Source organism: Aegilops tauschii, chromosome 5 (genome assembly GCF_002575655.3).
Source record: "Aegilops tauschii subsp. strangulata cultivar AL8/78 chromosome 5, Aet v6.0, whole genome shotgun sequence".
Lineage (NCBI taxonomy): Eukaryota > Viridiplantae > Streptophyta > Magnoliopsida > Poales > Poaceae > Aegilops > Aegilops tauschii.
The window spans coordinates 545,577,416-545,589,262 of NC_053039.3; the positions used below are offsets into that span (position 1 = coordinate 545,577,416).

Below are 11,847 nucleotides of genomic sequence, written 5' to 3' on the forward strand. Positions count from 1 at the left end.
CTTCTGGTAATGACCTTGGAGTAACCCGGCCCTCCTGGCGGGTGACCCCCAGGTCTATATCCTCAACACACAGGATCCCTTGCGCACATGATGACAAATCGGCCCATTGCATCAGCAGATTCTCCTGGATCTTCTGTGGCGAGTATACCAGCGGTCCAGCCAGAGGTTTCTTCACGTGTTATGACCCGGCTACAGAAAGGTATATGAAATCCTAAAATTAAGAAAGATGGAACTTTACCATATGGAATGTTGTGTATTTCAGGAGAACCAACATCGTTGAACAGTGCACTTGAAGATCCTAAATGGAAGAAGGCAATGAATGAGGAGTATTCTGCACTCATGAGGAATAAAACTTGGCATCTTGTACCAAATCAGAGAGGTAAAAATATTATTGATTGCAAATGGGTGTATAGAATTAAAAAGAAAGCTGATAGCTTCATTGACAGATATAAGGCACGTCTAGTTGCAAAGGGCTTTAGGCTCAGTTCTTTTCTGGCTTATGGATGGCTTATGGTGGGAAATAAGCTCAAGCCAAAAAGAACTTGTTTTTTACTGTTCGGCTTAATTTCCAGCCAAAGCTGGTCCCTTCACGTTTGGGAGAAGCCACCCGAGAGCAGCTTCCCGAGCGCCGCCCATTAAAAATCGAACCGGTATATCTCTACACCCTCACTGTTGGCAGTTATTACAAGAGAAATGTCACCCATGAAAAACACGACCCCAACATCGCCCATCGTTGCTCCGTGCGTCTGCTAGGCTTCCTCGCCGCCGCCTCTTGTCCAGCCGCCGCCGCCGCCGTCACCTCTTGTCCAGCTAGCCGCCGCCGCCGCCGCCCATCCCGACGTCATGCAGGGAGGTTAGCCAACATCGCTAGCCTGCTCGAACGTCGGGATCGTCGGCCTTCACCCATCCATCTGCTGCTCCCGTCCTGCTGCACATCCTGCACATCCGGCCTCCATACTAGTCCGATCTTGACGCCGAGCTCCAGTCTAGTCGTCCCTGTCCAAGCTCTTGCCAAGGTCAGCACCTTCTATCCTTTTATCTTTCTCCTACGTACTTCTTTCCAATTCGGCATGTGATGCAAGTTCTCGAGCATGTCACTGACTGCTGTGTACGTGTATATGTATGACCAAAAATACGTTCTCGTGTATGAATTTTGTGTTGTGGTATTACAGACTTTTCACTGGGTTCATAGAATATAAGCTGAAGGGATACAAAGGCTGAAAGAACTGGATGGCTTATTTTGACTAGGCTTATTTCCACCGTGGCTTCTCAAGGGCTTATTTCCGCAGTGGCTTCTGCATATGCTAGAGGTGAAAAGAACTGGCCCTTAAGCAACGTTATGGTATTGACTATGAGGACACCTTTAGTCCTGTTGTGAAAGCTGCAACTATCAGACTTGTGTTAGCTATTGCTGTATCCAGAGGATGGAGTCTAAGGCAGCTAGATGTACAGAACGTGTTTCTGCATGGTGTTCTGGAAGAGGAAGTGTTTATGAGACAGCCACCTGGGTATGAGAGTAAGAAATTGCCACATTATGTCTGCAAGCTTGATAAAGCACTCTATGGTTTAAAGCAAGCACCTAGAGCATGGTATTCCAGATTGAGCTCACAGTTGAAATATCTTGGCTTCATTGCCTCCAAGGCTGACACATCCTTGTTTATTTATAACAAGGCAGGAGTAGTCATTTTTGTGCTTATATATGTTGATGATATCATAGTTGCAAGTTCTTCACAAAATGCTACTAACACTAGTACAAAACAGGGCTTTCGTCACAGGGCAATATTCACATTAGTCCCGGTTCAGTCACGAACCGGGACTAATGTGAGCATTGGTCCCGGTTCGTGCGGCTAAGGCATTAGTCCCGGTTCACCTGGGCCCTTTAGTCCCGGTTGGTGCCACGAATCGGGACTAAAGGGTGCGATACCCATTAGTACCGGTTGGTGGCACCAACCGAGACTAAAGGTTAGTCCTTTAGTCCCGGTTGGTGCCACCAACCGGGACCAAAGGACATGTGCTGCCCGCGTCGCGGCCAAAGTTTAGTCCCACCTCGCTAGTTGAGAGAGCTCGAGAGTGGTTTATAAGCGCTGCTGCGCCCACCCTCTCGAGCTCCTCTCAATTGCAGGCTTTCGAGCCTAACCGTACACTGTGTGCCTGTGGGCCTACTGGGCCACCTGCGAGCCTGAATCCTGGCCCATGGTTGGGTTTCTAGTCGTATTCAGGCCGTGGTGGCCTAGTAGATGGCACTTTTTTTTCTTTGTTGCTTTATTTATTTTATTTTGTTTCTACTTACAACAAAATACTTACTATTGCTATTTTTATTTATTTTATTAAATTTTATTTTTTAATTCTTTTTGCCTTTAGGTCACAAAAATTATAAACTTTCTGTTAGTGCCATTAGTTTTCAAATTTGAATTCTTTGATTTTGTTATTACTGTGTTTTATGATTCTATTCAAAAACAGATTTTGTTATTTTAGTTTCTAACAAAAAAATCTTTATGATAATGCTTTTTTCTATTAAAATGTCTAACAAAAACATTCTTTATGAAACTTCTTTTTGCTATTAAAAGGCCCATCAAACTCTACCCCCCCCCCCCCCCCCACGCGTGGACCGCCTTTTCAGTTTTAGAAAAAACAAAAGAAAATGATGGAAATGTCAAAAAAATAAAATAAAATAAGTTTTCCATGTGATATGTGGTCTAGTTGTTGGGAAAATTAACAAATATGAATTTCGACTTTATTTGCAAAATCTCTCTGGAATTTCTTAAAATGGGCATAACTTTTGCATACGAACTCGGATGAAAAAGTCTTTTATATGAAAAATCATCTACTCGAAAAGTTACATCCGAATTTAATCGGGGAAACCCCGTTAAACATTTTCAAAATCCTCTAAAACCTAACAGAAAAAAGATAGGGGGCTTTTAAGATCTGGAGAGGCAAAAAAATTCAAAAAATTTCAAATTATGGTCAAACAATGGTCAAACTAATTATTCTAGAATATTCGTGTTACTAAATAATTATTTCAGTTTTTTTGAATTTTGGTCAAATCTGGTCAAACAGTGGTCAAACAATGGTCAAACTAATTATTCCAGAAATATTAGTGTTACTACATAATTATTGTTTTTTAAAACAATAGTTTCAAACTCACACAGTGAAATGTGTCACTTCATGCTCAAGCTAAATTCCTGAGGGTTAATAGAATTGACATCTTACTATTATCAGGAAAACAACAAGTGCAGACTTGGAAACGAGGGAGAATAGAACCCGGAAGTTAAGCGTGCTCGGGCTGGAGTAGTGAGAGGATGGGTGATCATCCGGGAAGTTAGATGATTTGGAATGATGAGAGGTGATTGGAGATTAGAGGATAAATTGAGCAGTGATGAGGGTGGTGATTAGAGATTAGAGGTTAAAATAATTCAGAAATTTGAAAATCAAAAAAAAATAAAAAAATTCGCAAAAAAATTTTCAAAAAAAAATCATAAAATTTCCTTTAGTCCCGGTTGGTAACACCAACCGGGACTAAAGGTGGAGCTCCAGGCTGCGTCCACGTGGACGGCCTTTAGTCCTGGTTCGTGTAAGAACCGGGACTAAAGGGGGGAGGCATTAGTAACGACCCTTTAGTCCCGGTTCAAAAACCGGGACTAAAGGCCCTTACCAACCGGGACAAAAGCCCGCTTTTCTACTAGTGTAATGCTCTTTTGCATGATTTGAGCTCAGAGTTTGCCTTGAAGGACCTAGGTGATTTGCATTTCTTCCTAGGTATTGAATTCAAGAAAACTCAAGATGGCATTGTGTTAAATCAGGAAAAAATATATTATTGAGCTTCTGTCTCGCATGGGGATGAAAAATTGTAAGCCAATGCCTACACCTTTATCCTCCTCAGAAAATCTCTCAGACGGAAAAAAATCATTGGCTTATCAAATTCTCTATGAGGGTGAGCCACTTCAAGAGGAGGAGAGTACAAGGTATAGGAGTATTGTGGGAGCACTACAATATCTAACCCTCACACGTCCAGACATCTCATTTGCTGTCAACAAGGTTTGTCAATATCTTCATGCACCTACTTCTGCACATTGGTCAGCTGTCAAGAGGATTGTAAGATATGTGAAACATACTATGGGAATAGGACTTCATTTCAAACGGTCTAATTCCTCTCTTGTGAGTGCATTTTCTGATGCTGACTAGGCAGGATGTAGTGATGACAGAAGATCAACTGGAGGTTTTGCAGTGTTTTTTGGATCTAATCTTATTTCCTGGAGTGCTAGAAAGCAAGCTACTGTATCACAGTCAAGTACAGAAGCTGAATACAAGTCTTTGGAGAATGCAACTGCTGAAATCATTTGGGTTGAATCACTTCTTGAGGAATAGGGGATCAAGAAGAATCGTATCTCATGTTTATGGTGTGATAATTTGGGAGCAACATATCTGTCTGCAAATCCAGTGTTCCATGCCAGGACAAAGCACATAGAAATTGTTTTTCACTTTGTGCGAGAAAGATTTGCAGCAAAGAAACTTGAGATTCGGTTTATTCCTTCCAAGGATCAAGTGGCCGATGGTTTTACAAAAGCATTACCAGGAAGACCATTTGAAGAATTCAAGAGTAATCTTAACTTAGGTTAGTTGAGATTAAGGGAGGGTGTTAGAATATACGACGTTGTAATCTCAACCTCCTTCCTTCTCTTGTATTCCACTCAAACTCCTCTTGTGTAATCTTGTACGCCAAGCCAAGGGCTGCGGCCATATCAATATAAACACCACGCGGCTCCCTCGATGAAGTAGGAACGCTTGATATCTTTCACACCTCTCACATCGTAGGCACACTGCTACTATTTCTTTTCCTAGGTTGTGCCCATCAGGAGCCGATTTTCATGTTTTGACCCTTTTGCTAAAGTTTAGCCGGATCTGACTTTCATCCGAAAGTATTTCGAGATCTGACCCTTTTCCTACCGCCATTGTCTGTGACGGTAGAGTTTAACTACCTACCACCATGATCAATAGCGGTAGAAATTGATTAATGTTTTGACGGCGTTTATATATGGCAGAAACCTACCGCCAAAGATGACGGCGGTAGCTTTCAGTACCATCCCGCCATGGTCGGTAGCTACTTTCCACTATACACGGCCGGCCGCTGCGCTAATGCATGTGCTAATCACCCCAGCATATGGATCAGCATGTGCACTAGTTAGCATGCTATTGAAGACTAGTACTCCGATCCTGCAGTCGACTGTCAAAATCCTGCACTAGCGCACTATGCGATAAAATGGTACATGCACATGCATTAGTCAAATGCATGCATGTACGTAAAGCTAATCAAAGGACCAACTGTTCCCCACCCTATATATCATGGACTTACGAAAAAGTCTTCTACAATCAAAAATTAATTCTATGGGTTAGTCATGATAGGAAAGAAAGAAATTAAGTTATTGTGCACTTTGCACTTGAGTGACAAAGTTAAGTACATTTCATATTTTCTTGGCTTGAAAGCTATCATATTTCAAAATATTTTAAGATATTCTATATGGCTAATGTCATATATTGTTTGATTTTAATATGATGCATGGTTGCTAGAAACAAAAATTAAGAGTTTTAATATGATGGGTTAGTCATGATTTTAAAATAAGAGTTTCAATATGATGGTTGCTAGAAACAAAATAATAAAATTTGGATTTAGATCGGCTCTAGCAACGACGAGTGGCATTTGCAGCGTGGTGGAGTCTCCCACAACTTTAGCTCACGGTTGCGCAAGATGATCCCGGCCGTCGGGTAGCCGGCGCCGTGGCACCCCCCCGACGCCGCTGCTACGGCTGGTCCTCCTCATCACCGGAGGAGCCCGTCGCCGTGGATGCGGACGGTCTAGGAGAGCGAGGGCGGTGACGCCATGATCCCCCTGACGAGAACTTCCACCGTGGCCGCTGGCCGGCGCGCAGAACCAGCACTTCGGCATCGCCACTCGGCTCGGAGAGGAGGAAGGGCTCGACGAGGGGGAGGAGGACAATGTGGTTCTAGACGGCGCACACTCTTCTTCTTCCTCTCGCCGCCTTCAAGCCTAGGACAAACCGCCTGCATCTGCCGCCCCGCCCTCCCTCGACCTCCTCCTACCACCGGGCTTGCCGCCGTCCCGGCCATCCCTCTAGAGCCGGCGAACTACCCAACTTCTTCGGTGAACCTGCACCCCCGGGCACCCCTAAGATAGACCCAGAGACTTCTGCTCCCCGGCGAGCACCTGCAGCCCCGGCACCCCTAAGATAGACCTAGAGACTGCTGGTTCCCGGCAAACCGACGGCTGCTGCACCTCTGCGCGCCTATTTTCCCCCTAAACAGAAATCGACTCACCCTTAAATAATATTCAGGCACTGGCACGCAGATAAACTGTAAACTAACACCGGGCCGCGTCGTGTTGGTCTCCAAGTAAATTACGTGTTGAACACGGCAATTCGATGTACCCCTATATATACTAGAAAAAAATCAATAAAAACATGCATGTTGCACCCTATCACAAAATATTTCCTCTGTTCTACTATTTTGTTTGCCAAGTTACGAGAGTTCTGGAGAGAGGGAGAGCTCTTCCGTTCCGTGAAGATAGAATCGATCCAGGTTCACATAGGTATCGTACTCTACGCGGCTACACATACGTGCACGTACTTGGTCCAACAAAATCAATCAAGCACTTTGCTTGCCTGCTTAGCTTTCACGTACGCATGATGCTTTTGGAGGATTCAAGTTCAAATCCAACCTGGTCGACACTACTACCATTTGCTATAGCTGCGTAGCACATGCATTAGTACATGACTACGGGTGATTAACACATGCATTAGCGCCAGCGGCCGGCCGTGTGTAATGAAAAAGGAGTTACCGCGAGATTTTTTTAAAGGAGGATGACGCCGGTCTCTGCATCAGGGCGATGCATACGGCCACTTTATTAATTATTCTTACAAGACCTTACAAAGCCGTACAACAGCAGGACTAAAGCCACCGTCTAAGCAACAACTGTCGCTACACCTATCCAATTGATGAAAGGGCGCAGATAGTATGGGCCTAATACCAAACAGACATCGCAGCCAAACCTAAACATCTAAGACCTGAGGTCCCAACCAGGACGCCTGCCGGGTATGGGGCACCTACCAGTCCGGCGCACTCCTCAACCAGGACGCCTGCTGGGTATGAGGCCGCCGCAGCCACCTGCCACAAATCCATCTTCAGAGTTGTACTGTTGCATGTACCGTGCCAGGTCTCTCTGCCATCGACGCCCGACAGCGTCGTCCTCCTGCGCGAGTCCATCCTCCCACAGCGAACTCCGAATCTGCACTATGCCACGCCGTTAAGATCCATCGCCATCAATGTGCAGGATGAATCACCGCTCCACCAAAAAAATCCGTCCTCTGGTCCCTCGATCACGTGTGTACCTCCAAGAATGACGCCCCCAAGGGAGGAACGACACCAGAGCGCCGCCATCATCCAATCATCCGATCTAGGGTTTCCCCCGGAGGTAGCAGAGAGTGGCATTGAACTTCTCCACGGCGATGCCTTCAAGAAGGGAACGACGGAGATAGCGCCGCCACCGCCGGCCTTAGCAGACGCCGAAGGCAAGTTTTCACCCAGATCAGTTCGAAGGGATCCAACTCTCGTGCACGGGCCGCCGTCACCACCAGCACCACCAGGCAGAACCCTGGAGCACCGGCAGATCAGCGAGCCGCCGGCACCACCGCATCCAGATCGCCGGCCACGCCGGGCCGCCGCCATCCCCCGCGCCGTCCGGGTCAGAGACAGAGTCGCCAACCGCGCACAGGGACCGCCGCCGCCTGCACACGCCGGAGCGCCGCCGAGAGCCCAGCGCCCGCCACCGCTTGCCGAGGGCCGCCGCCGCGCGCCCCGAGCGGACTCCCACGCACACCAGGGGAAACCGCGAGCGTGAGCCCTGCCGTCGCCCCCAAGCCCGCGGCGGCGCGCCCCGCCTCCAGCGCGCCGCCAACAACCGCCGCGATCCGCCCGCGCCAAATCCAGCGAGTCGTGGGAGAAGAGATCCCGCCGCCGCCGACCGGGCTTTGCCCGGCGGCGGCGAGGAGGAGATGTCGGGGGAGGGACGAGGACGCGGCGGCGCTAGGGTTCCCCCGGTCGTCGCGCAGGGGTGACACAGGAGGATACGGGACGAGTCAGGAGGATAACGCGAGATGCCATGGCGGTATGGTCTTGAAGGCTACCGCCACCATGTTTGGCGGTAGGCTTCTCCATGTATAAACGCCGTCTAGACCAGTGGCGGTGCCAGAAATGTTCTCTTGTCTAGTCAATTGAAATTATGTAGTCAATTATATGAATTTATACAAAAAAAATTCAATATTTCTACACTTATATGCTAGTTTTACCAAAAAGTTGGGTAGTCAATTGACTACCCAGTTTATACGTGGCTTCGCCACTGGTCTAGACGTTGATCTACCGCTATTGATCATGGCGGTAGGTAGTTAAACCCTACCGTCACTGACAATGATGATAGGGAAAAGGGTCAGATCCTGAAAAAATTTCTGAGGTCAGATCCGGCTAAACTTTAGTAAAAGGGTCAAAACACAAAAATTGGCCCCATCGGGGTGAGATGGAGGGGTCGGCGGCTGCAGATTTTGACAGCATTCACAGCCTCAACGGCTCCCCCTAGCAGCGGCGGGCGCCTTGGGGCTCCTGTCAATTGACTTTTATTAGCCTAAATAAACTACTAAACATCTTGTAGAGCATATTCTTCTTCCGAACACACGTCCAGGCATTCAAGGTTCTGATAAATTTTTGGGTGAAGGCTACAACAATCAGCAGCCTCCTTAATTACACAAGATGCTTGCTTTTTATTAAGACTGGCACACGAACTAAACTTAGATCATCCCTAATAAAAATGGAGCTAAACTCTCCTAAGATTCAACGCGGACGTCGCGACACCGAGACGAGCTAGTTGGTGCCCTTGCTGATGAGCTCCAGGGCGGTGGCGGTGGTGGGCAACGCTGGGATGGCTCCCTTCTTGGTGGTGCAAATGGCCCCGCAAGCGTTTGAGAACTGCAGCATCTCCCTCAGCTTGGCCTCGTTCTGACCAATCAGAAAGAAAACAACATCATTAGCAACTGCTCACAAGTCATAATGGAATTGAATTCAATCAGCTGATAATAATTTAGTTTCTTACATAGAAGATGGAGTCGTCCTTGGCGACGTTGAGGAGGAGGGATCCAACGAAGGCATCGCCGGCGCCGGTGGTGTCGACCGTGTTGACGGAGTACCCTGGCAGGGAGCCCTTGAAGTCCTTGGTGAAGTACCTGCACCCCTTCTCGCCGTCTGTGACGACGAGCAGCTTGAGGCCCTCGAACCAGAGGGAGAGGACGTTCTTCTCGTCGTGGGCGTCGCCCTGGGTGAGGAAGGCCACCTCCTCGTCGCTCACCTTGATGAAGTCGGCCTCCTTCCAGATGCTCATGATGCCGTCACGTGCGGCCTGCGCGGAGGGCCAGAGCGGGAGGCGCACATTGGGATCGTAGGAGCAGAGGATGCCAGCGGACTTGGCGGCGCGCATGGCGGCCACGTGGGCAGAGCGGCAGGGCTCGGTGATGAGCGAGATGGAGCCATAGTGGAAGATGCGGGCGCGGCGGATGAGGTCGAGGTTGAGCTCCGCCTCGGTGAGGAGCATGTCGGCGGACGGGTTGCGGTAGAACATGAACTCGCGCTCTCCGTTGGACTTGAGGGTGACGAAGGCCAGGGCGGTGCGCGCGTGCTGGTCGAAGAGGCAGCCCTCCGCGTTCACGCCGTTCTGCTTGAGGATGTCCACCAGCATGTGGCCGAACTCGTCGTCGCCAAACTGAAAAAAAACATCATCATCCGATTACAATTTCATATGCGATAAGGGTGTGTATAGTCTAGACGAGAAATAACTACTGTGTGTCTCATTAACTCGTATTATTGATTGCACCGACCATATGAATATATAAACAAATGTTTATAAAAATAATGCATTACTCTTTGAGAATAAGGTAAAAATGTTTGCTTTTGTGTTAAGAGTGGATTAATGTTAGATTTGGACTGATCAATGACTTGAGATGCAGGTAATGATAGTCTAAGATACTATGAGATTATATTCAAGACCGAAAAGAAAGTTGCAGAGCATGCAATGATATAATTAAGGGACCAAATCGTGACACTACTGATAAAGAAGAATCAGCAATCAGAAGTCAACACCCGATTCTCATCGTGTAGTGAGGATCGGACAGACAGCGTCGGCCCACCTATGGCGACACCAGCCTTCGGCATGATCAGATCAGAGTCTACCAATCAACAATCTAACGCGCGTGCCCGGATGCATGGCAATAAACGCAAGGACAGGGAGAATCATGATGTGCTATCATGGACGGCGACTGATCCATACGTACCTTGCCGACAAAGGCGGAGGAGCCGCCGAGCTTGGAAACGGCACATGCAACGTTGGCGGGCGCGCCCCCGGGCGCCTTGACGAAGCATCCGGACTCAGCGAGCGAGACGCCGGCCACGTCCGGCACAAAGTCAATTAGCATCTCACCGAAGGAAACGACGAGGCCGGGCGCCGCGGCGGCGGCCAAAGGAGCAACAGTATCACCGAGAGGCGCCATTGAAACGGTGCGGAAGAAATCGATCGAGCCGGGGATGTAGGTGCTTTTTGTTGGATTGGAAGTTGGGAGCCGAGAGGGGGCGCTTATAAAGCGCTGCAGGAGGTTTGGCTTGGCGGAAGGGCCGATTATCTTGTTGGTAAAGAGTTCTCATCCTACTACTAGTAGTTATCGATCTTATCCTACTTCCGTTACAATCCGCTAGTATTCAATTCCGGCTTGGATAACTCCTCTCTCTCTTTTTTTTTCTTTTTTTTGCAAATAAGGCAGCCATGGGTAATTGTTCGGTTCCTGAAGGAATATATTTTTTTGCGAGAGGTTCCTGAAGGATTTTGCTTGACTATATATAATAATTATTACTATGTCCTTTAGACTGGCCGACCAATATGATATTACCTTGCTCATCGGACGGTTCTTTATGGAGTCCTTTTTTTTTAATTGTTTGGATTGCTTACCACATGTGTTCTTGAGCACAACATTTTTATGTTCACATGTATCTTGCATTCTTGCAATTCAGCACATGTTTTGAAGCTTAGAGCATCACCAGTAGATGCCCCAAAATAGGACTCAAAAAACGACGTGATGTAAAATATACATCACCAAATACGTGTTTTTAGGGCACCGAAAGTGTCCAATTCCAACACGTGATGTAAAATTGGGCACCATATAGGGCACGAGTGCTCCAACAGCTGCCTGCCTCAAGTGATGTATATTTTTGTTCTACAAAAATCGGCCGCTGCGGAAATGGAATGACCGGACCAGCAGCGGCTCAATAAGCGCTCCGGCGGACGTCGAGAAGGCTAGGGGTGACGGCATGGTCGACCTGATGCCAGGGGAGGAACGGAAGGAGGCGGAGGAGGGCCGGGAAGGAGCGGCGGGGTTGGCGGCTTCCCAGACCATCGACGGCCCAATTGAAGCGACGGGGCCCTCCAGCGGCCGTCGTGATGGCCGGGAACGACGAGATCGAGCCGACGGAGAGGCAGCGGCGCTGACAAAAGCTGGTAGAGGAACCGGCGGCCGCCGGTAGTGCGCGGGGTGGCGGCGGGGTCGAGGGAGGTCTGGGTACTGGCAGCATAGGGGCAGCGGCGACGGCGAAGATGGCTTCCAGCTGCAGGCGGGAAGGTCCGGGGGAACGGTTACCTGCGCAAGCGGGCGTGTGGCTTTTACATCACCATCCCAGGTGATGTATATTTGCATCACCGAAGCAAATTTTACATCGTGCCCTAAATTTTTGTTTGGCCAATTTTACATC

General features: G+C 48.2%; 1 protein-coding gene across 1 annotated transcript; it reads right to left on the reverse strand.

Moving 5' to 3' along the window:
• Positions 1 to 8,738: 8,738 nt before the first annotated feature.
• On the reverse strand, positions 8,739 to 10,598 carry LOC109732403 (fructokinase-2-like). Its single transcript, XM_020291577.2, has 3 exons — positions 10,383 to 10,598; positions 9,152 to 9,814; positions 8,739 to 9,057 (listed from the first exon to the last, which is right to left on the reverse strand). Exons 1-3 carry the CDS (start codon positions 10,596 to 10,598, stop codon positions 8,923 to 8,925), a joined length of 1,014 nt encoding a protein of 337 aa, XP_020147166.1. The 3' UTR covers positions 8,739 to 8,922.
• Positions 10,599 to 11,847: the final 1,249 nt, after the last annotated feature.